Raw genomic sequence first — 25,028 nt, 5'->3', positions numbered from 1 at the left:
ATTCATGATGATTTAAAAATATACCGCGGGGTGTGACAGATAACGAAGGAGGAGGTACTTTAAATTGTCCCTTATCGTTCTCCGGGATATGTGACTGTGCTGCAATATCAATACCTGCAGCAGCTTCAGCAGCTCACTCCGGACCGCTGCGCTGACTGCTCTCCCCTCACCCTGGTTCATCCAAGTGACGCTCAGTGAGTTCTCCGCTTCCCTGCAGTAAAAACATGCAGGTCATCTCCTCTCTGCAGGCTTCACTTCATAGCCTATAACATCGGTTTCTTTACTTGTCATCCCTCCCAATCCCCCTTGACAGGCATGCGCCATCTCCATCCCGATTGTTGGGTGAAAAAGTGGGCAGTTCAGGGTTTCATATCTGGCGTCACTTTCTCCCAACTCCCTCTTTTCTCCCCGAGCCTCTGAGTGTGCCGGTCCCAGCCACCGTTTACCTGCGCAGAGCATCCAGAGCCGCTTTTCCCGTGACAGGACAGTCGCACTGCAGCACGCTGACAGGCGCTCACGGAAAATACTCTTTACAGCAAAGAAGTGCAACCTGCATCAGCTGAGATGCTGCTGAGAGTCATCCGGTAGGCTTACCGTCTCTGTCTCTTTCTCTCCCTTAAGGTCGATGGGTCAATGATACGCAGTAGATGATGCGATTTGGTCTTTCCAAAGTTCTTTTGAATCTCCTGTGTCAGGTTAAATGGACGTATGATTAAAGACAATTATACTCATTGCCACTTAATTGCGCTGTAGTAATTGATGTTCTCCGAAAGGTCCTAAAATTAATTGTAAACTGCTGTCCCCCACTGTGTTTAAACCGTGTTTCCGTGTTTTACGCATGCACACCTATAAAGGTAAAGGAAGGATAACGGGCTATTTTAAACGCATTTACTATCAATTTGGACTCCTACAAAGCCCCCCCCCCCCGCCATTCAAAAGCTTTTCCTGGGATTTCACACTCAGTGCTTTTATTTGCCCTGTGGGAACAAAAAGCTGCTTTTTGTTTTAAGTGCGTATTTTAACTCTTCACTCGCTGTGGTCCACCTCAGGTGGAGTTCAGTAATGGACAGGTAGAAAGACAGAGGGCAAATTGAATGATGAAGCAGACTTTTAAGGATTTCTTTCTTCTGTTTAATAGGTTTGTGGCTCTCTGGTCAGATTTGAGCAGATATAGAAAGCAGTGGTGTGGTTATGCTGTAATTTCATGACAGAGTAATCATGTTATCATCTTCCAGTGGGATGCCATCGAATTGCTGGACCACAACCCTCTTCAAATCCTGATTTTATATTGATCTCAGCTGCACAGCTTAAAGTTTAGTGACTGTCTTGCACAGCTGCAATTCTCTCATGTGGACAAACTCTGTCCACAGACAAACACAGGCAAACATACAACAAGAAAAACCCACAAAAGTGGCCTTCCCCTCTCTACATGTTAAATTGGTCAGTACACAAAAAAATCACAAAGTCAAAACTAGCCACAGTCACAGCTGGTAAAAATGTGGCTCACAATCTATCTAGAGATCTGACCCAAACTAGAGTGATGAACTCTACACTAAATATAAGATGAAATGTAAAGCATGGTGGAGAATGGACGGCCATCTGCTCAAATTTAGAGCCAGATATGTTGTTGATCCTTCACTGCACCAGTAGGTTGTTCAGCTAAAGCTATAGTTACAGAAGTTGTTCTTGTTTTTGTTGTTGTTGTTGAGGATGAGTTGCACTCAGGTGTATAATTAGATAAATAGCAAGCCTTGCTCAGACCTCTGAATCGCTGCTCATGTCAAAATATTCAAAATGAATGAGCAATCCTGGCAACTCAAACTGAATATTAAGCTACTGCATATGACGGAGGACAACACATTTGTGCCCCGTGACACAAATGTCATGCAAAATAACCCCTGTGAGCCAAAAGTGCAGGCTCCAGGGTGCTTGAATAGCTCTGTTGCCATACCCACCTAGTATTCAGACCTTCTTCTTGAGAGGGGCAGCCAGTCAAAATAAGATTTATTTAAAGGGGTTCTTCTCTAAAAGGGAAGGAGCTTGTTTCAGAAAGCAGGTAAGCTGAAAGACTTTGCAGTGTTTCTAACTATCGCTCATGCAAAGCTACTTTAGTAGAGTCTGTGTATCTGAGTATTTGAGTGCAGATTTGAGCTCAAACTGCAGGTGCCTGACTCCTGGGCATGTTTGCCCTGAACGAAGAAAGTGATGCGTCTCAGAAAGCAGAGCCCACCTGATCCTGAACACAAGCGGAAATCGCCTCCTGTGTATAAAAGGACAGCTGTACAGGCTGAGCTTCATCTGTGGATCCACTGAGTCAAGCCTAGGATCAGGTGTTTGCGCAAAACACACTTTAATTTGTTCCCAGACAAAGTGGGTGGTGAATCAGCTGGTGGGTGGCTCTTCCAAAGTGGTAATCTTGTAGACAGGAGACAGACCACTGATGATGTAGGGAGTTGGAGGTGTGGTGCTGAGTGAATAGCCTCATTTACCAACTCGCTCTGCTGTTAAGTGTACAGTAGCCAGTGTTTATATTCAAAGTCTGGGTTTGATGTTTCTGAACTGAATCACCTCCTTTGACCCTGCCAAGGTCAATGAAGTAAAGACTGACATTAAGTTTATTTGTTTTGAGCTGGATGTAAAAGTGGTTTCTGTCTGGTTTAGGTCAGGCAAATGTCATCAACATAAATGGATTTGTTATTAAGGCAAATAGCAGCAAGAATGTATACTTGTGGGAGTCAGTTATTCAATCACAACTGTCCAACTGAATATCCAGCTGCTGACCAGAGTTCTGGTGTGTAGGGCCAATAAATAAAATTGATTTAGTTAATATGGTTTAAACTTCTTCCAGGTCAAACATCTTGTTCAATGTTAATTGCATTAGGAAGCAGCTGCTGGATAGAGTATAAACTCTGTGCTTAAATAATTTTTTCATACACTAGAAAAAGAAAAGAAGTTGAAATAAATGAACAGGCTGCTTTATGTTACATTTAACTTCTGTTTACATGTAGTCTGAAAACTGAAATCTTAAATATTAAAAGAAGGAGAAGAAAAGAAGACAACAAATAGACCATAGTTGCAAAAACTGTGCATTTTTATGGGACCCTGTTCTGTTTTATCCTGGACATATCCCTCCTAAAGCCAGTTCCAGCTCAGCACTCCTCCAAGTTTACAGCACATCAGTCAAACTGACATGTCTGAGCTGGCTAAACTGGGATCAGGAGCCTCTTCCTGGTTTGTGTGCATTGACACTGATGCAGGCTGCAGAGGAATGTCTGTGCAGCACTGACAGGGATGTTTGCATAAAGTTGATGAGGTTTATTTAACGCCAATTTCTTATGTTTTCTTTTCCATAAATGCGTTAGTCTGTAGCTGATTATTCCACAGAAGATTCTGGATTAGTTGCCCTTTTGGATAGAGTGCTGGCTGCAGTTTGTGGGCCGTAGCTGCAGTGGGTGGCATTGATTTCAGCTTGACTTGTCTTCACTGCTAACCTCACTAAAACAAGCAGACCTGCAAAGTGCTTGGCGAAGGCGAGGCCGAAAAATGCGATCTAAAGACGGCACAAAACAACCAGCAGCAACTAGGATTTTCTCTGCTGTCATCAATCTGAAAGCACAAACCGGTATTTAAGCACACTGTCACATTATACCATTTGAATCAGTGTGCGGGGTCTTAATGTGGCCCTTTCTTTTGTACAAAGCCTGCCCTAGAATGATTCTTAGTGCTTTGAAACTTCCTTCTCCATCAATGAAAGGGGTGAAAGAAAGAAAAGAGAAAAAGCAAGCAAGTGTGCCAGTGCCCTGTCCTTTAATTTTCCCTGAAGCCCTTTGTAAGGGACTTGGTATGAAGTGAAAGCACAGTGTGCAGCTGTCCTCTTGGCCCGCTCCTCGCTTTTTTTGTGAAACGTCTTCTCAAGAATACTAATAGTGATACCAGCATCATGGAGTCCACCCAGCTGGCAAGAAAACAGACAACAGTTATTCTACCATCAAAGAAGGCCATTTAATGTGACACAAGTTACTGAGCTGTGTGTGCCGACTCCTTACCAGGGATCTACTTGATATACAGGAGGTCAATTCTTGTAGTACCGTACCTTGCAGAAGACAACTAGAGGCTCTGAGGCTCATATTGAGAAAGTTTATGGAAAAAACTAAGTGATGTGATAACATATATGGCTGTTTAAACCATCATCTTTAACGCTCTTTGCAAATTACAGCTTTATTGGATCGGTGGTATCAGCAAAGCACTAATCAGTGCAAAAGCTCCACCTTCCTTAGCTGTTAATGACGGAGATTGTGATCTCCGTCATTACAAGAACAGTAAAAATTTAAGATTATCAGTGGTGTGATTGTTGCTACTGCTGGACTCGATGTGATGGATTGTCTGCGCTGGGTTGGGGTTTAAAATTTGGCATTGTAAAAACACACTGGTCTTCCACTAAGAAACAGAGATCCTGTTAGGCACCGGATAGTCATGCTGATTAGAGAGCGAGAGGGAGAGAGGAAATTTAAATCCACCAATCAAATGTCCACCAGCTGTCAGTTGCTTCCACCTGTGTCGCTCAAGCCCGGTTAGTTACCATGGTCATGGCATTTTGTGTAACTCAGAGTATCCAACCGTCCAAATCTCTCAAACAAGCTTTGCTCACCTCTTGTGAAACTGCTTATATCCTCTACACAGGTTTAAAAAGCATAAGGATCCCAAGTCATTGCTCCACAGTATCTGTAATTTTTTTTAATGTTTCTGATGTTAAAATTGTGGTCGCAGGGGTGAGATAGAAATAGAGATCACTTTCATTTTTCTCCAGAAACCCTCGATCACTCAGATGCCTTGAGATCTAAAAGTGCAAGTCTGTTGACTTGGAGGAACAGAGCATTTGAAAAAAGACTAATTTTCCTATGAGTCAGTGATAAAATGACATGTGTGGCATGAAAATTGTGGCCTCTGCCACAATTTTAAGTTTCTGCTTCTCCCACTATGTCAGTTAATCACTCGGTATACTGTAAATACTAAACTTTCTTTTGAAAGAAAACACAAGCAGGCGTCACAGGTTTTTACAGTGCTTGAACTGTGTTTCTATGTTTTTTTTGTACAGCAATATACAGTCAGATTGCTTGCTTTGCAATGGTGCCACCGGTTATTACCACCAGCCTCACATTGTACACATCCTCGTCATGGTGCCAAAACAGTTCTGACCCATTTGGGCACAGAAGGAGACCAGGGAATCCTCTGGGTCCTGTGGTTTGTGGGCTGGGTCTTAATGCGATCAGGATTATTTAGGCGTCTGTCGTTGATGCTCAGTCTAGTTATGCTGTTGCAGAGAGCATTCTTCTGTTGGGGGAGAGTGCTGCCATCGTGCTGTGCTGTTCGTTTAGGCTGAGCAGAACATTGCAGTATAATGAGATTATTAATGGTATTTACTCCAACTTCAAGTGTTGTGGCTGAAGTTAATACTATAAAGACTTGTATTGTACAGTGTAAAATTTCTGTTTTATAATAAAAGAAATTTCTTATCCGACAACTTTAGGTAGCAAGATTAAAGGTCTAACCTTGCACTATCAGTGTTTCTGGTGAAGTGTGAGGTTGGTTGAATATGACACTGACAGGAATACTGATGAAACACCTTGACGACTGTTGAAACTGTCCAGTATTTAATTGTTTTTCAATGACGGCCCAATCAGGAGGTTGTGTGAAGTCGCTGTGGATGTCTTGCCACGGCTGCTGGGTTAATAACAGGGCCAGGCTGGTGACGGAGAACTGGCAGGATGCCGCTGGGCTGAAACGCCGTGTCATTAGCTCCTGGAGGTGATGAATGAATTGTGGTCAGGAACCTCTGCTTCCAGCTTCCTTTCGAAAACCAGAGAAGTTGGTCTTTTATACTGTATGGCTGAGCTTTTTTTGGGACACGTGTGTTTTACTCAGAGCTTCTGCTCCAAAGTTACAACTTAAAACAAAAGGTCTTTCTCACAAAATTTTATAGTTATTGTATTTTTTTAATGTTTAAACTCTGTTGCCAGTTTTCTAGTGTGCTCAGCTAAAACTAATCCTGACTTATAGGAAAAAGGCCTGCTGTAAATTGTAGTTTTATGAGAACCATAATGCTCAGTGTTTGTTGAAGCAGTTTCACTGATGTGTTGAGGCCAAGTTTATGGTAAATTTAAAAGCTCTGGTATTATACTGAGACCTGTTTCTGACATTTTATGGGATAGAAATTACATTTGTGCAGCTAATAAAACATTATTACAGCTCCTTTATGTCAGCGGGATAACACCAAGTCTGTTCAATATAATGTGGATAGTTATTTCAGTCTTTCAACTGATATCCTGAAAACTGAAACTGAATCCCTCAGTTTTCTTATGTGTCTGGGACATTTGTTCCTTCTTATAGGTTAGATAAGATAAGATGAACCGACACAACATATGACCTCCGATGTCAGAAATCATTGTACTTATTAAAAATCCATTTTTATTTAATTCTACATATTTGTGAAATTGGAAGAAAAATATCTGCTTTTCTTCTTCATTTTATTTATTTTATTAATATTTTATTGTGTTTGCCTTTTTAATCTCCACAGACATGTGCAGATACTTCCACTTCTTTATGCAGTCTGCCATCTCACACTGGCCTTTCCCACCCAAACTCTACGGTACACATACGGTACGGTGTCTACATTTCCCCTGATCACTTTTTGATTCCATAAACAGAGACTACAAAAGTGCATTGAGAAGTGGGAGCATGATTCACTTTTCTTTTCTTTTTATTAATTTCCAGATGAGGTGGAGCAGCTCCATGTGAGCATCCCCCACTCAGGACCAGTTGTTGCTCCACTGAGCAGCTCCATTTCCATCCCTTGTGTGGTGTCTCTGTCCCCCATCTCCAACTCCACCTCCGCGACGCCTGTTGTACCGAGGGTCAAGTGGTCAGTCATATCAAGGGGGGTTGAAACGCAGATCTTAGTGGTACGGGGTCACAAGGTGAAGGTCAATGAAGCGTACCGAGACCGAGCGGCGTTGCTCAACTACACCTCCTTCCCTGATGATGCGTCACTTTGGTTGGGAGATCTGCGCTCCAGCGACTCGGCTCACTACCGCTGCGAGGTGCAGCAGGGCCTGGAGGACGCCAGTGACCTCGTGGAGCTCAAGGTCAAAGGTAACGCGATGAAAGACATGGCTCATTAGTAAAGTTTGGGGTAGATTACACAGAATTATTAGAGACTGTGTTTTTTAACTACAATTCTCAGAAAAAGAAAGAAAAACCACAAGAAGGATACTGACTCTGCTAAAAGTCCTGTGTTTTGAAATCATATCGCAGTTTGATTATTGGTTCCACACTGTGATTTTGGTAAGAAAATATCTGAATCTCTCATCTTAGTAGAATCCACTGAAAACTGCCTGAACCCAAAGATACCCAATCCTCTGTGTAATGATAATTAATGAGTTGTTTCTAGTTGTGTAGCTCAGTTTCCAGCTCAGTTTCTTTCCATTTAGTAAGATGTCTTTGTTCCTGGAGCTTTTCCAAATTATTGACTTAAAACAGTTGAAACAGGTAATGCAGTTAATGTATTTGTAGGTATGTTATTATGTGCATGCTGTGTGTGTTTTTAGGTGTTGTGTTCCACTACAGAGATGCTTTGGGTCGGTATGCCTTCACCTTCCATCAGGCCCAGAGGGCTTGTGAGGCCATCGGGGCACGAATCGCCACCGCCGACCAGCTGCTTGCATCTTATTACGACGGATATGAGCAGTGTGACGCGGGCTGGCTCGCAGACCAGTCTGTCAGGTATTTCATCACCTGTGTGCCCTCTGTATCATGCTCACAGTACAACTTATTAAAAAGACAGAGATAGATAAAACATATCTTACAGGCTCATGCAGCTGATATAGATGTTTTTGTTGTTTTACTCGACTTCTTGATATAAGTTTGTAATCACTGACGTCTTCATCGGTCAGACAGTGTTTCAGAGGTTGCTTACTTACAAAGTATAGCGGTACCGTTCTCCACCTGCCCCTCAGGTGTGCTTCACATCTCAATACAAACAAAATTATCTTACTATGGTAGCAACATTACAAAACAATGTCATATTATACTTACCTAACATAAGAAACCACTCACCAACCTCTAAACTGACCCATTTATGCACCTATAACAACTTCATTAGCAACACACTGTCCACCCTCTTTAACTGTATAGTGCAATATTCATTTCTGTTAAACATACACCCATACAGTAAAAGAGGCTCATGACAATAAAATCTAATTTATATGAATGACACCATCTAACAATGATGTAAAAAAACATTTTATATAGTAGAACAGCACCTGAGTATTGCAAGGGACCCACAAAACTAGTTTACTGTATTTAGAGACTATATCAAAAATGTAATGTCAGTTAAATAACTGTATAAATGTACTTAAGGCAATGAGATTTGAAACTATGTGTCAAACCCACAAGATCAAAATGGCATGCCATTATATGCATGTTGTCGATATACATAGGTAAATTGGAGTTGGAGTGGAGTTATGAAATCCTGTATTACCTACCATCCATCCATCAGCATAAACAAAGGAAACAATAAAGTAGCATGGGCATGTAGGCCTTTTAGTATGATAAAAAAACCCACCCAGACTCTTAAATAACATTATAGTTATTGTATATAGTTATTGTTATATGTAAATACATTATATTTGTGTTGCTCTATAAGTACCCATGTGTGAGCTGGTTATTGAGTGGCCACAGAGTAAACGTGTCATAACATTACCAGTTGGTAATGTTGCAGATTTACCAAGCTATCGCCAAATGCAGCATTGATGTTATGTCACATGTTTGTCGAGTCTTAAGTGAGGATGATGGTTGTTTTGCTGCTTTGTTGCAGGTATCCAATCCAAGTGCCTCGTGAAGGCTGCTATGGAGACATGGATGGGCAACCAGGAGTGAGAAACTATGGGACAATGGATCCAGATGATCTGTTCGATGTTTATTGTTATGTAGACGAAATTAATGGTAGGAATTTAACAGTTTAATAACTTCTATATGTAAATAGTAGGATTTGGGTTTTTTGTTTTTTTGCCAGTAGGCTTAATGCAATAATGATACATCTGGCCTAATTTGTCAGTAAGTCAAATTATACATTTTACATTTGGAAAACGGCATTAGGGATCTGTGATGGACAATAACTATTACAATGATTTTATTTAGTTCAAACATATGTTTTTACTTTCTGTAGTGAAATGTCATGCGTCACATCAGATAAAAACATGCCACTTACTATATACAAATATCCATTATAAATTAAGACTGGCACATAATTGCAGTCGTGCCATTATGTGCCAGCATTTTACTCACTTGTATCCAGAAAAAGTAAAAGACTGAACAAATTTTCTGTCTGTAGGGGAGGTTTTCCATGACTTCATCCCACAGCAATTAACATTTAATGAAGCGCAGTCGTACTGCAGAGCTGCAGGGGCAGAGCTGGCTACAACAGCACAGCTTTACTTGGCTTGGAGTGAAGGACTGGACCATTGCAGCCCTGGCTGGCTGTCTGATGGCAGCGTACGGTACCCCATCATAACCCCAAGGGAACACTGTGGGGGTGCTCTGCCTGGCGTCAAAACTCTCTACCAATTCAGCAACCAGACTGGCTTCCCAGAGCCATCCAGCCTTCATGATGTTTACTGTTTCAAAGGTGATAATGTTGTGCCTTTAAATGCAAACTGTTGATTGTTAATTTGACAAAAACTCTAAAGTGGACCTTTTATGATTTTCCCTTTTTTGGCTCGTATTTACTCAGTTTCTCCCTGGGATTAATACAGTTTCTCTAATTTGATCTGATTTAACAAGGCCACAGTTTGATATAATAACATCCTGCTTCAGATTGCAATAAATACCTGGCTTCAAAAAGGTCTGGTCTGTAATCTACAGTGGCTTGCAAAAGTATTCGGCCCCCTTGAACTTTCCCACATTTTGTCACATTACAGCCACAAACATGAATCAATTTTATTTGAACACGTGAGAAGTGGAACAAAAATCATACATGAGTCCAAACATTTTTTACAAATAAATAACTGAAAAGTGGGGTGTGCGTAATTATTCAGCCCCCTGAGTCAATACTTTGTAGAACCACCTTTGCTGCCAGTCTTTTAGGGTATGTCTCAACCAGCTTTGCACATCTAGAGACTGAAATCCTTGCCCATTCTTCTTTCCAAAACAGCTCCAGTCAGATTAGATGGACAGCGTTTGTGAACAGCAGTTTTCAGATCTTGCCACAGATTCTTGGCTGGATTTAGATCTGGACTTTGACTGGGCCATTCTAACACATGGATATGTTTTGTGTTAAACCGTTCCATTGTTGCCCTGGCTTTATGTTTGGGTCGTTGTCCTGCTGGAAGGTGAACCTCCGCCCCAGTCTCAAGTCTTTTGCAGACTCAAAGAGGTTTTCTTCCAAGATTGCCCTGTATTTGGCTCCATCCATCTTCCCATCAACTTCCCTGTCCCTGCTGAAGAGAAGCACCCCCAGAGCATGATGCTGCCACCACCATATTTGACAGTGGGGATGGTGTGTTCAGAGTGATGTGCAGTGATAGTTTTCCGCCACACGTAGCGTTTTGCATTTTGGCCTAAAAGTTCCATTTTGGTCTCATCTGATCAGAGCACCTTCTTCCACATGTTTGCTGTGTCCCCCACATGGCTTGTGGCAAACTGCAAACGGGACTTCTTATGGTTTTCTTTTAACAATGGCTTTCTTCTTGCCACTCTTCCATAAAGGCCAACTTTGTGCAATGCACGACTAATAGTTGTCCTATGGACAGATTCCCCCACCTGAGCTGTAGATCTCTGCAGCTCGTCCAGAGTCACAGTGGGCCTCTTGGCTGCATTTCTGATCAGTGCTCTCCTTGTTCAGCCTGTGAGTTTAGGTGGACGGCCTTGTCTTGGGGATCATTTCTGAATGATCGCTTGAACAGTGCTCCGTGGGATATTCAAGGCTTGGGAAATCTTTTTGTAGCCTAAGCCTGCTTTATATTTCTCAATAACTTTATTCCTGACCTGTCTGGTGTGTTCTTTGGACTTCATGGTGTTGTTGCTCCTAATATTCTCTTAGACAACCTCTGAGGCCGTCACAGAGCAGCTGTATTTGTACTGACATTAGATTACACACAGGTGCACTCTATTTAGTCATTAGCACTCATCAGGCAATGTCTATGGGCAACTGACTGCACCCAGACCAAAGGGGGCTGAATAATTACGCACTCGCCACTTTGCAGTTATTTATTTGTAAAAAATGTTTGTAATCATGTCTGATTTTCGTTCCACTTCTCACGTGTACACCACTTTGTATCGGTCTTTCACGTGGAATTCCAATAAAATTGATTCATGTTTGTGGATGTAATGTGACAAAATGTGGGAAAGTTCAAGTGGGCCGAATACTTTTGCAAGCCACTGTATATGATGGCATCTGTATATGAAGATAACCTGGTAATCTCAAACACAGCTTGAAACTTGGCTTGAAGGGAGATGGGCCCAAACATATTGATTTAGACAGAGAATGAACTGAGAGTTCATATCAAAGCCCATCATCAGATAAATAAGCATTATTTTGACTGTTATGACTCATGAAAAGCTACTCTAGAAGGGAATAAAAATATGATGTTGGAACAATATGTAGTGCATATTTAACAAGAAAGAAAGCATAACTAGATTTGTTTGTTCCATATTTCACATGTTACATTTAATTGTTTGTCTGCTCTCTGCAGAAAACAGAAATGCTTCCACTGACTCTCCGATGGACTATGTGGGCACAGAACCTGAAGACATTGAACACAATGTTGTTATTCTTACGGAAAAATATCAAGAAATTCAGTTGAACCAACTAGCAGAACAGGTGGAGCGAGAGGCCCAGAGCATGCTTGAATCATTGCCTTATTTTACTGTCTCTGTAACTACAGAAAGCCCGGTTGATACACACCCAATGCTGATATCAGACACAACAGAGTCTCCCCTCCACACAACGCCTGCACTACACGAGCCGCTCGACCAAACTTTATCTCCCACAGAAATGAGCTACGATTCCCAGCATCCTACAGCACTGATGAGCAGCACTATCACAGAAACCCACAATTCAGCAGAGAACACATCATTTCTGCCCACTGATTACAATGAAACATATTCCAGCCAGAACTCGAGTCTCACCTTTCAGCAGTCTGAAAGACCCACATTTGAGCCTGAGATGCAGAACCAGACAGAGCCAGACACAAATATTGAAGTAAACACAGAGCCATCTGGAACTCTGAATGAGACCAAAGAAGTACAACAGACCACCCTGTCTTTTAACAAATCAGAACCCAACTACAGTGAGACCGACAGCAACCGTACTAAAGAGGACAGTTTATTGGAGGCTACTACTTTAACCCTTAACCCCATGGTTGAAGTGGAGCTGGAGGAGACCCGTGTAGACTCTGAGCAGATGTTTCCCCCAACTGAGGCCTCAAAAGAAGAAGAAGAAGAAGAGGCAACACTTCTTACACAATTATCCCAAACTACTGAATCTACTCCGGAGGTGCTAACCTCAGTGTGGGCTCCTTTGGATGGTTCTGGAGATATTTCTGAAGGTATGTGCATGTCCCACAAAAGTTCAAACATTATTATCTTAGATAAATTACTTTCTTGTCAAGAGTTAGGCTAGCATGAGATATCCATGTCACATTTTATGTTTTTTATTATAATAGAAGAACTAAAAGGGTTATATTCTGGACTACCTTCTGGCTAAGAGCTGTAACGTCCTAGAGTTTGGTCACCTATGTGAAGAGGGCAGATTTTGTTACCTTCTGAAAAGCTAGCTGTTTTCCTGTTTCTAATAGTTTTGGTCTGAAGGTCAGAGATTGACAGTAGACTTATTGTTTCTTCTAATTTTTCTCATCCAAGCAATTAAATATACTTCTCAAAAACAATATGTAATCCCATAATGTTCTATGCTCTTTTCCAGAAAGCAAACTCGATATGAGTCCAGCCAGTTTCATCTCCACATCAGATTCCTCAACTTCTGGCTTCACCACTCACCCGTCTCCCATTGCTTCTGCCAGCAGCACCCATGCTGAACCTCAGACAGTGGTTCCACATTTGACAGCCTCATCTCAGTCACCCCTTTCTGACAAACTGGGCTTGGATATTCTTTCTACAGCCTCACAGCTGTGGGAGTCCCCCAACTCTAAACAGGAGGGAAGTGCAAGCTTAGAAATTGAAGACACGCTCAGTTTGGAAAATGAGGATAAAATGCTGCCCACATCAAAATCTGAAGACCTGCAAGTGTCTGGAGCAAGTTCAGTTACCACTCGCTCTCCAGACGTCTCAAACACTTCTCACTCATCCACCAGTTCGCCCACAGCACTATATCTAACATCAGGCTACAGAATGTATTTGGATACTGTGACCGATACTTATGAAGAAGCAAGTGGTCATGTACCTGATACACTTAGGACCACCCTTCAAGAAGACATAAAATTTGCTCCAACCTTTGAAGGTGAAGTGTCTTTAACTCTTGAAGAGGAAGCCAACATTTCCGTTTCTCTGGAAAAAGAAATAAAAATTTCCCCAACCCTTGCTCTTCAAAAAGAAGCAAATTTTTCTTTAAATTTTGAAGAAGAGAACATTGTTTCTCCAACGGTTGATTTTGAAGAAAATGTTTCCTCAGCCCATGAAAGTAATGCTGTCCCAACTGCTGTTTTTAAAGATGAAGAAGCTAATATTACGCCTACCTTTGAGTATGAAGAAAAGATAAATGCTTCTTTAACCCTTAAAGAGGAAGCTGATGTTCTCCCAACTATTGTCCTTGAAAAAGAACCTAATCTTTCCTCAAACATTAGCTTGCAAGAAAAGGCTAACACTTCCTCAGCTCTTGAAAAAGAAGCCAATATTTCTCCTACCTTTGAGTATGAAGAAAAAGCCAACACCTCTTCAACCCTTGAAGAAGAAGCTAATGTTTCTACTACCTTTGAGTATGAAGAAAAGGCTAACACGTCCTCAGCTCGAGTCTTTGAACAAGCTAATGTTGCTCCTTCCTTTGAGTATGAAGAAAAGGCTAACACGTCCTCAGCTCGAGTCTTTGAGCAAGCTAATGTTGCTCCTTCCTTTGAGTATGAAGAAAAGGCTAACATGTCCTCAGCTCGAGTCTTTGAACAAGCTAATGTTGCTCCTTCCTTTGAGTATGAAGAAAAGGCTAACACTTCTTCAACCCATGTCTATGAACAAGCTAATGTTAGCACAGCTCTTTTTACTGAGAAAGAAGCTGATGTTTCCTCAGCCCTAGAAGAAGATAGTGATTTTTCCCAAACTGTTGTGCTTGATGAAGACGAAGCCAACGTTATCCCAATCCGTGTCTTTGAAGAAGAGGCTACTGTTGCCCCGACCCTCGAAGATGAAACTAATGTTTCCCCGACATCTCAAGAGAAAACTGATGCCTCTGAGGACTTCGCCATCTTTCCTTCCAGTTCTCAAACATCCAAGTGGGATCTGTTGACCAGCACAACTCAACCCCAAGAATCTCGCAATGAGTACAGCCAAAAAACCTCCACAGCAGCTTCAAGTTCTTCTCGAGGTACAAAGCCCACAAAGACGACCACTGTCGCCACCACAACCACAACCGCAGCTACCACCACCACCACCACACACCGGTCCAGACACACCTGGAGCCCAACCACCACCACCCCCAAAATGTTGATACCACCAGTGGGTCACGCTCTGGAAGATGTTGACATTACTTTCACCCAGCCGCCAACTCTGCTTATCATGCCCAATGAGAGGGCAGCCGTAGGCGGTACTGGGAAATCTTCAGGTAATGTTAATGCCACTTTCATCAGTCTAACCGTCCTCTTCCTGCTCGACACAGTGATGCACTAAAACTCCTCGTCTTTCCTCTGCCCAGCCTGCCTCTGCTCCATTTTCTGTAAAACACCCGTCCTGCTTTTCAAATGACTTCCCACGTTTTTTTCACCTGTTGTCTCAGCAAGCCCACTCACCCTTCTGACTCTTCCCACTTCCCCTTAAACACTCCTTACTCCTCTCCTTGTGACTCCCCCGCTCTACCCTCCAAGATTCTCACACTGGGACAGCTCCCATTTGACATTTGTCCACAGTCCAGTCTTGTTATGCATTATGTTTTTTCCTCATCCAAAGAATGACTTCTGTGAAGTACTGTATTTACTAGTGTTTTTGAATGACGGGTTTCTTCTCCAGTGAGGACCTGCCAGAGTGATGGTTATAGCTAAATTCATCAGATTTTATTTGTAAATCATCCATGTCTGGACCAAACAGGTGCAAAAGATATTATAAAATCATTTTCTTCTTGCTATCTTTCAATTTTCATAGTATCTTTTCCATTAATTGGGAAGCAACATAATAAGGGACTTAATCGTTCTCTGGAAAGTAACAATTACTTTGAATGTAACAGCACTGACCAATGAAGCTGCAGTAATGCTTTATATTTAAGTCTTAACTGATTTTCTTTCTTCCTTTTCATTGCTGTTTTAGTCACTGTGGTACAAAAAGCACAGATTATTATGTTTACAAGCACAAAACCTTTTCATTGTAGATTGCACGAGTGTTTGCATTTAGCAACATGTTCACGTGTCCTTTTGTCATTAATGTTTCATACTCGACTTAAAAATTGTTGTTTAATCACAGTTGTTCTAGATTTGTATTGTGTTTTTAGGTCTAATAATGATAAAGGCAACAAATCTTTATTGGTTTCTTGTCTTACCACAAGTTGATAAATGCATTACTTTATATTCCTTCCCTTTGGTACATTCGTTTTTTTGACTTCATGTGGCAGCTGTGGATATTGATGCATTGTATGGAAGCTTATTTGTTCCACAAAACAAACAAACAAACATAAAACACAGTTCTCATGGTTTTAAATTCATCTTTTAAATGAAATATTTTTGAATTTTAATTCTCTTATTTAAAACTGCACTTTATTTTTCCATTGGAGCACTTGGCTTCCATATAATCGGGTTTATTGAATCTTCAAAAGAAGCTGCTGCCATTGTGGACTCAACTTCAAGAAATATGGGAAATTTAGGATGGAAACTTATTTAAGAGAAAAGCTGCTTTTAAGCTCTTAACATCCACCAGGTCACCAACAAACCATTTAAGGCTTGACTTGCATTTCATCAAGCACAGTTTCAGAAACTGGAAAAAGTCGACTTCAGAGTTCTTCTATTAAGATTTCCATGTGGGTATGTCAATAAAGGCCACTGACAACCTGGTGTATGTTAATATTGTAAGTCAAACACTATTCAGAATAATTCAGCTTTTGAAAAAAAACTAAGATATCGTGTGGATCTTGAGAAACAAAATATTTACACTAAAAATCTTTACTGAATGTAGAATTCGAGGTAAACGAAATTGAGAACTGTAGATTCGAAATCACAGCAAAAAAAACGTTAAAAAAAAATCAAAATCACAGTCGGATCCAACTTGTCTCATGATGTAGCAGTAATGTTTATTGCCCCATGTGCACTCCTGACAATGTGACAATGTCTGGTCATGCTCCTGACTCGATGGCAGGTGGTGTTGTGGGGGATCTACTCCCAGACCTGAATCTCAGAGGCTCTCAATAAGATTCAGGTCTGGGGGATGTGTGGGTAAATCAATGGCATCAACGCATTGGTTCCCCAATAACTGCCTATACACACCGGCCACCCACTCTCAAACCAGAATGCGTAATGTTTGTCACAGCTTTTCCAGACTTTTTCGCCTCTGTCACAGAAGCTCAGTGTGAACCTGCTCTTTTTTGTGAGGTGAAAACGGCTACAGTGGTGGACCTGCCAGTACTGGTGTTCTCTGGCAAATGCCAATTGAGTTGTACGATGCTGAGCTGTGAGCACAAGTCCCAGTAAAAGATGCTGTACTGTCACGCCACCCTCATGGAGTCTGGATCTGATGGTTTGATCAGAAACACGCACATAAGTAACCTGCAGGAGGTTAAGGTTTTTGATAGTGCTTCTCCTGTTCCTCCATCCACATTGGAGCAGAAATTATTTTGCTGTTGGCTTAATGCCCATCTATAGCCCTGTCCAGCTCTCCTCACCGAAAAACATGTGTACTGGTATCTCCTCCACACTCAATAGTCACAATAGTCTGTGGCCGCCATATGCCAAACCTTATTACTTTAATTTGGACCCAAGCGGGCTTTACTTGCTGTTGTTTTAACCTCCTGAGACCTGAACTCTTTCATGGCATGCATTTTTAATTTCTCTTTGCTGTTTGGGCTGATTGGGACCTGATGAATATAAAAAAACAAAGAATTACCAGATTTTTTTTTACCTGATTTTTGTTTCTGAGAAAAATGAGATCCACATATGAGGACATTCATTTTAAATTTCGATAGCGCAGTGGAAGTATAATGTCCTCGTAAGTGGATATTAGGCCCTTGTAGAGCAAAATTTTGTATTTTGGTTTAGACAGCCCAAAATGTGATGTCCACATACAACACATGTGGATGCCAGGTCCTAGGAGGTTAAGTAAAGTTTATATATTTTAAGTAAGTAAGTAAGCTTTTCATGGTTTTACTCCACAAATGGACTCATAAAGATGAAAAATATGGAAAACATGTGCATTCTCCAAGCTGCACTTCTATTACAAGACAATTTTCAAGCATCCAAACTGTTTGCCTTCCCCCCAAAAACCTCAGTATTACATAGATTAGTGCATGCAGAAGCCTTTCCTATTTCTCATACATAATTTCAGCTTCAGCACCATAATTAAGCCTTTTTTGGGGTGAATAATGATCTTTATACAATGGACTCTTCATGGTGATAAAATACTGCAGTCGGCAGCCTAAAGAGGAAAGGAGGCAGAGAAACACAATGAGAAAGTCATCAATCATTCAGTAATTGAAATTACTAGCCTTGCATTGTCATCTGCAGACAAGTTATTGTTGTGTTGTTTGACAAAAGGGAAGGAAATCGGCTCACAGATGGAGCCGTGAATCTAAACTCTGTTTCTGTTGAAAAGCAAACAAAAACAAGTCTCAGATGTGAACACCGTCACAGTATAAAGTTTCATTTTTTGATAGGTAAGACTTGAAAGGCACCTCAGTGGTTTTCCATCCACCATCTGTGTATTCTTCATCAAAACTGAATGATGGTTTAACTTTGAGTGCACGTGAATCTCATTTGATTCGTGTAAAGCAGTTATTACCTTTCATACACACGATCTGAGCAATGAAAGAGATTTCTGAAGAGAGCAATATGTGGGGATAATGACAGGCAGCACATAGTTCTTGTTTACAGGGTGTCAAAGGAAGCAAACAAACCGAATCCACTTGTAAAATGTTTAATTCCAGCTTGAACACTCATGGTTTCGTTTTTCCTTTGTTTTACAAATTTAGAAAAGCAAAATGAAGCTTCAGAAGTGTTTTTCTCTTTAGATATCATCTGATTGTGATAAATATAACAAGATGCCAGTAGACATTCCCCAACCCCCCTGCAGACCCAGAACTAGATAAGCAGTTAGGAAAATGGATAAATATACAGTACACACGAAGTATTCACAGTGCTTCACTTGTTCCACGTTTTGTCCTGTTACAGCATTATTCCAAAACCCACTAAATTCCTTTTTTGACATTGAAATTCTACATACAATACCCCATAATGACAAAGTGAAAAAAGTTTGCTTGAAATTTTTGCAAACTTATTAAAAATCAAAAATCAAAAATATAACATGTACATAAGTACTCACAGCCTTTGCTTACGACTTTTTTGAAGAACCTTTAGTAGCACTTAAAGCCTCTTTTTGACTATGATGCTACAAACTGGGCACACCTGTTTTTGGACAGTTTTTTCTTTGCAGAACTTCTGGAGCTCCATCGGGCTGGATGGGGAGCATCGGTCCGCAGTCATTTTCAGATCTTGGGTTGAAGACTGGGCTCTGGCTGAACTAATTAAGAACATTCACAGAGTGATCCCGAAGGCACTCCTTTGTTTCTTGAGTTAGTGCCGAGGGTATTTGTCCTGATAGAAGATGTCCAAGGTCCACAGTACTCTGGAGCAGGTTATCAACAAGGATGTCTCTGTACATTGCAGTATCCTTATTTCCCTTGACCCTGACTACTCTCCCAGTTCCTGCTGCTGAAAAACATCCCAGCATGATGCTACCACCACCATGCTTCACTCTACGGATGTTATTGTCCATGTGATGAATTCTGTTTGGTTTCTTCCAGACATGGCACTTCATGTTCAGGTTAAAAAGTTTAGTTGCCTTTTAGCAAACTCCAAGTATGCCCTCATGTGCCTCCTACTGAGCAGTGGTTTCAGTCTGGCCGCTCTACCATACAGACCTGACTGGTGGAGTGCTGCACAAATGGTTGTCCTCACAGGGTAATGCTGTTACTCTGTCAATGTGAACAGAGTGGATTCTTGGTCACCTCAATGATTAAGGCCTGTCTACCCCAATCGTTCAGATTGGCCAGGAGGCTAATTCTGAGTCCTGGTGGTTCCAAATTTCTCCCATTTACGGTTGATGGAGGCCACTGTGCTCATTGGTACAATCCTGATACAATCCTGTCTTGGCGCTCTACAGACAGTTCTTTGGACTTCATGGCTTGGTTTGTGCTCTGGCATGCGCTGTTAGCTAAGAGACCTTATAAAGACAGTTGTGTCTTTCTAAATTGTTTCCAGTCAACTTAATGCACCACAAGTGGACTCCAACTAAGTTGTAAAAATGTCTGACTTTGATGAACAGTGGAAACAGTATGTAACGTAGCTAAATTTTCAGTGTCAATGCAAAGGCTGTGAATACTTTTATGTTTTTGCAGACATGTGATGCCAACAGGGAATTTGCAGAGTGCCTTCTGGTGGACAAACTATGCAATGTCAACATTTAGCACGGCTGAAGGGTGTTTCTTTAGTTTTTTTTCATCTTTTTAATATTTTCACTTATAAATGTACACAATTCAACATTTTAATGAAAAGCAGCAGCAGGTCAGAAGGTGGTCAGTTGAATATTACTGTCCAATGACTTTAAAAAGGGCATGTTTTTCTCATCTCATCATCTCATCTTTTGATTAAAATGGTAAACAAAGCAAACAAAAGAGTTCATTGTACCACTGGCACACCAGCAAATCAGTGCATACCGCTTAATAAAATGACCAGTGGGCCCTTTTTTTAATTGTTAGAACCACAGGGCTCCATATTATAGGAAACACCCCACCCCCCAACATTAATACATCCATGTCTAGATTCCCTCTTCCACAAGATTTTTGAGAGCGTTTATTACTAATGAAGAAATGAAGAAGAAAGAGAAGGAAGCATCGCACACATGCCAGAAGAAGATTTGACGATTTTTCCCTCTCAGGCCACGCTGTAAAGGTTCTCCTCTGCTGCCATCTGTTGGCTAACATCGACCCTGATGCCCTTTAGTTTCTAAATGGTTCCTGCTACATTTACTTACAGCTGTTTACCTAATGTCAGCATACGTGCTTCAACTGCCTTCTAATTAACACAGGCACCAATTAGACTTACACATAAATGAAGGCTGTCTTCCTGTACATGTGTAATTATTCAGTTACATAACAAATGAGTCTTTGACCAGTGGTTTCAGGTGCACAGTGATTTAAAGTTGCCCTCTGTTGTGTTTCAGATGCCTGTTTGCTCAACCCCTGTCTTAACGGAGGCACCTGCACGGACAGAGGTGGTCACATTAAATGCCTCTGTTTGCCGACGTATGAAGGAAACTTCTGTCAGGCCGGTGAGCTCGCTTCTGCTCTTTAATGGACGTTACATATGATGGGAATCAGCCAGAAGTTTCCAAACAAAAATAAGCCAAGCAGTAATTTTCTTACAATGCAGCCTGAAGTGAAAATTATATAATTATTCAGTATAAAAGCCTGCAGATACATCTGAAGACTCTTGTTGGTTTGGCTGTCCTGTTCTCTTCTCTGTGATGTTTTCAGACCGGGAGCGATGTGAACCGGGCTGGGATAAATTTCACGGTTTCTGCTATCGACACTTCAGCCAGCGTCTGAGCTGGGAGGCTGCAGAGCAGCATTGCCGCATGATGGGAGCTCACCTGGTGTCCATAATAACCCCTGAAGAACAGGCTTACATCAACAGTAGGTTTCCTTAACACATTTGGGAACGAGAAAACAATGTGGCTTTCATTTCTTTCCTCATAAATTCAATTCCACTTCTTGGTCAACAGACAACTACAAGGAATACCAGTGGACCGGTCTGAATGACAAGACCATTGAGGATGATTTCCACTGGTCTGATGGGAACCCACTGGTGAGGAGGTTTTATTATGTGTGCAAAAAACAAAACAAAACTGCAGAGTACAAAAAAACAAAAACAGGGAAATGCTCAAACTGGAGAACCAGACACCCGGTGTATTAATTAAGATCTACTTTCTATTTATCAAGATTCTTTTTCTTTTGCAGCCACGATAACTAAAATATATTGTTTCTTTGTGTTTGCTTCGTGATTAATTTTAGTTGCCTTGTAGTCTATTTAAGTTACTTGGAAGTTTTGATGTCAGATTGCATGCTATCCAGCACCTGTGCTTAGTTACATTTTTCTGGGTTCTAGAACATCTGAGGGTGACGGGGAATGAAACACTGATGCATTTGCTAGGCAGGCACTGAGATGTGACTGTAAAATTGAACCTAAAAGGCAATTATGTCAAGTGGTAGCACAAACAACAAGGGGGAAAAAAAGACACAGTGAAAACAGTGAGGAATCCAGCGACCCCTTGTGAATAAGGGAGCATCTGAAAGTAGCACATCTGTAGGTTATTATTTATGATGGCCAGGATGATCATGAATGAAAATCTATTATCATAACGAGTTTTGCTGTTTATGTTTTTCTTTTTGAAACCTCTTATGTAAGACACAAACCAAGCAGGATGCAGGAAGGCACCAGGCTATTAAATATTAACTACCTCAAAGAAGAAGAGGAGAATGAAAACATTATGTATATTATGCTTTTTCAACTATTTCTATTGTGATTATTGTTTCTTTGTATACACATAAAAATAACATACATAACACATACCTCACAGCTTTATGAGAATTGGTACAGGGGTCAGCCAGACAGCTACTTTCTCTCCGGAGAGGACTGTGTGGTGATGGTGTGGCACGATAACGGACGCTGGAGCGATGTGCCCTGCAACTATCACCTTTCATACACCTGCAAGAAAGGCACCTGTGAGTAACACTAATGGGACATCATTAAGAGCACTTCATTACTCATTAACTCCCTCGTGAGCTTGATGCTTCGAGCTGTTTTCTACTTATTCTAGCCCAGAGAAGGCACTTAAGCATCTTAACTCCTCCCACAGCCTCCTGTGGACCACCACCAAGGGTCAGAAATGCCTCCATATATGGAAAAGCTCGACAGACTTACGAGACCAACGCCGTGGTGCGCTATCGATGCGCAGAGGGCTTCCAGCAGAGGTTTAACCCCCTGATCAGGTGTCTGTCTGGAGGGTTCTGGGAGAGGCCGCAGATCCTCTGCTTGACTGGTGAGATAAGAGAAAAATCAAGAAAAGACATGAAACATACATTTAATATTCAATCGTCTTTTAATAGCTGATATGAAGTGATTAATAAATGTTAAATTAGAAGAAAAAAAGAGCAAATTCAGTCTTAACCACGGTGATTTTTTTCTAATTCAGAAGACGGGGGCCTGCTGTCAACGACCGACAACGATTTTGCTGCAGCCGAAGATGATTTTGAGGCCACTAAAGCGACGCTGCAGTACTGGGACATCAGGTTCTAAAAGTCAGCCGTGCTCTTCTTGTCTTGCTTTCTCAAACTTTGTTACTGTAACGTGACAGGGTGTAAAGAATCAGGTGCTTTTTACCAATGAACCAATCAAAACAGGATAAAAAAAAACCCACAGACGCACAAAAAGACACAAAGCAAAACTTCCCACCAGCCAATGAGAACAAGACTGAGTGCACAGGCAGGGAGATGAAACGCCCTATTTCTTGTCCTTTGTAATATTTTCTACCGTGTTTGGATAAGTATGCTTTAAATAGTTAGCAAAAAAAAAATCAAAAATTCTCCCAGTGATTCCCTGTTAAATCCCTTTGACTGAAAAGAAATAAATGTGTGAACTGTTTGTTACCAGGTCAGCTCTAAATCTATTTTTTCTCATTGTTATATCAAGAACCTTTTTAACAAAATGGTGCTAAAGTCTTTGAGACATTTGTAAAGTATCCAGTAGAAATGTTTTGCTGTTCTTTGTGTCGTCTTCCTTCTTTGTCAAAGATTCCTAAAACTCCAAAGTGAACCTTCAACAAACGCTCAATAAATACTGTACATAGAGTCCTTTTCAAATGATGTCCGCATTTTCCAGAGAGAAACTTTTCGTGTCCGGCAGACGCAGTTTTGTTCGTCAGCTTTATGTTGTAATAAAGTTTTGTAGAACAGAGCAAAGAATAAAGCTTTCTCCTATTTCACCTTCAGTGCTGTGTGTAGACTTCATGTCATGTATTGTATTTTCTGCCAGTGTGTTACCTGAAACTACAGTCGTGAGAAAGGAAAAGTACACCTCTGTCAGTTCTGAGATTGTCCGCATCAGGACATTAAAAAAATCATCTGGTCCTTAGCAGGTCTTAAATTGATTTAAATACAACCTCAGATGAACATCGTCACATGACATATTACAGTGTGTCAGTATTTATTTAAAAACTAAGCCAGAATGCAGAAGTAGTCTGTGAACATTGCAACACCTTAAATCATTCTGTTGGAGATTTGTTGCTGTGCTCGAGGTCACTGTCCTGCTGCATGACCCAGTTTGAGCTTTATTTGTCAGACAGATGGCCTCACAGTTTACTTTACAACACTGTGGTACACAGAGGAGCTCATGGTCGACTCACTGAATGCAAACAAGCCCAAATCATTAGCCCTCCACCACCGTGCTTCACAGTTATTTGTCTGTCATGGACTTTGATTTAACATGTTAAGTGAGGCCTTTGGGTTTTTTTTTTTCTTTTCTTGCACTATCTGACCTTGGGTTGAATTTTCTGAGACACCCACTGCAGGTAAGATATGATTATTTGTGTTATTACACACCAGTAAGAGTGTACTTGCAGTACAGGTGAACTTGGGGTGGGATTTTTCACATGCTGATTCTGTATCTTGGCTCAGTATTTGTTAAATACATAATGTAATGGTGAGTAATTTCATGTTTTTAGTTTCCTCATTACCTCGATTTTGACCTGTTGAGAAGAAGATGATTAATGTTCTAATTAATGTTCTAACATGTAAAACCTTTGAAATGAACGAGGGTGTACTTTGTTTTTCAAAATTGTATATTGGTTTTCTGCAGCGGCTGACACTCTGTTGTGTTTCTATGTGATTCCACTTTAGTAAGATATACTATAGACTGTGTTTTTAACTAGGTTTTTTTGTTAACATAAGGAAACTCTGAGGATAATATGGCTGCTCATTCTTTAGAAATAAATCACCTTCATATTTGCAGCTTACTGAATTGTGACCTGTTTCTCCTATACCATCACCAGAGAAAGAAAAAGAAAAAATATCAGTCAGTAAATCAAAAACTGGAGACAAGTTTTAAACAGGTGAGACTGAAATTTAATTAGTGACACTAATTTATGATACTACACAAATTCATTCATAAGCTAGACGAGTTTTCTTTAGACGAGATGATCATTTCAAAGAAATACAGATCAGTGAAGTTAAAAATGAGGGAAAGGCTGTTCTTAATACTCTTGATAAATTAGGTAAAGTCTAAGAAAAAATAACCAAGAAAAAGAAGAGCTCTTATTTTGAAATTTCCTCAGGGTTTAATGCGTATTTAGTGCACCCAGGAGTCATCTACTATAAATTTACTACATGAATGTTACTTTGTGGTATTTTAATTCAACACAGCTTTCTTCTGCCGTGTGAGCACTGCCGTGTACATAAACAGAATCAGTGTGACTCTCATTTTTATTTCACGCAGTTTAGTGAAGTTTTACTTGCAGCAGAGTAAAATAATCACAAAACATTGACAGCATTAACTGATATGAGGTGA

The 25,028-nt window shown here is 40.8% G+C and overlaps 1 protein-coding gene across 2 annotated transcripts; it reads left to right on the top strand.

The window, feature by feature from the left end:
- Window positions 1–319: 319 nt before the first annotated feature.
- LOC113015316 (brevican core protein-like) lies at window positions 320–23,454 on the top strand. Of its 2 annotated transcripts, none has more exons than XM_026157296.2 (14): window positions 320–584; window positions 6,575–6,657; window positions 6,772–7,149; window positions 7,605–7,779; window positions 8,873–9,000; window positions 9,389–9,682; window positions 11,748–12,602; window positions 12,977–14,821; window positions 20,629–20,736; window positions 20,942–21,100; window positions 21,190–21,272; window positions 22,045–22,189; window positions 22,324–22,506; window positions 22,663–23,454. In XM_026157296.2, the coding sequence occupies exons 1-14, from the start codon at window positions 565–567 to the stop codon at window positions 22,761–22,763; spliced, it is 4,557 nt and encodes a 1,518-aa protein (XP_026013081.2). In that variant the 5' UTR covers window positions 320–564; the 3' UTR covers window positions 22,764–23,454. The 2 variants fall into 2 exon arrangements, with proteins under 2 accessions (XP_026013081.2, XP_026013080.2); XM_026157295.2 differs by having other exon boundaries at window positions 22,660–23,454.
- Window positions 23,455–25,028: the final 1,574 nt, after the last annotated feature.

The sequence above is a fragment of the Astatotilapia calliptera genome, chromosome 22 (genome assembly GCF_964374335.1).
Source record: "Astatotilapia calliptera chromosome 22, fAstCal68.1, whole genome shotgun sequence".
Classification (NCBI taxonomy): Eukaryota; Metazoa; Chordata; class Actinopteri; order Cichliformes; family Cichlidae; genus Astatotilapia; species Astatotilapia calliptera.
The sequence above is the reverse complement of the archived record's forward strand: the minus strand, read 5'-3'. Positions and strand labels throughout refer to the sequence as shown.

Bases quoted from the DNA above. Each gene is read 5' to 3' on its own strand.
- LOC113015316 (XM_026157295.2), top strand. From the start codon at position 565: ATGCTGCTGAGAGTCATCCG. The intron at 6,658-6,771 runs GTACGGTGTCTA...ATTAATTTCCAG, and splicing joins AACTCTACGGTACACATACG to ATGAGGTGGAGCAGCTCCAT. The intron at 21,101-21,189 runs GTAGGTTTCCTT...CTTGGTCAACAG, and splicing joins AGAACAGGCTTACATCAACA to ACAACTACAAGGAATACCAG.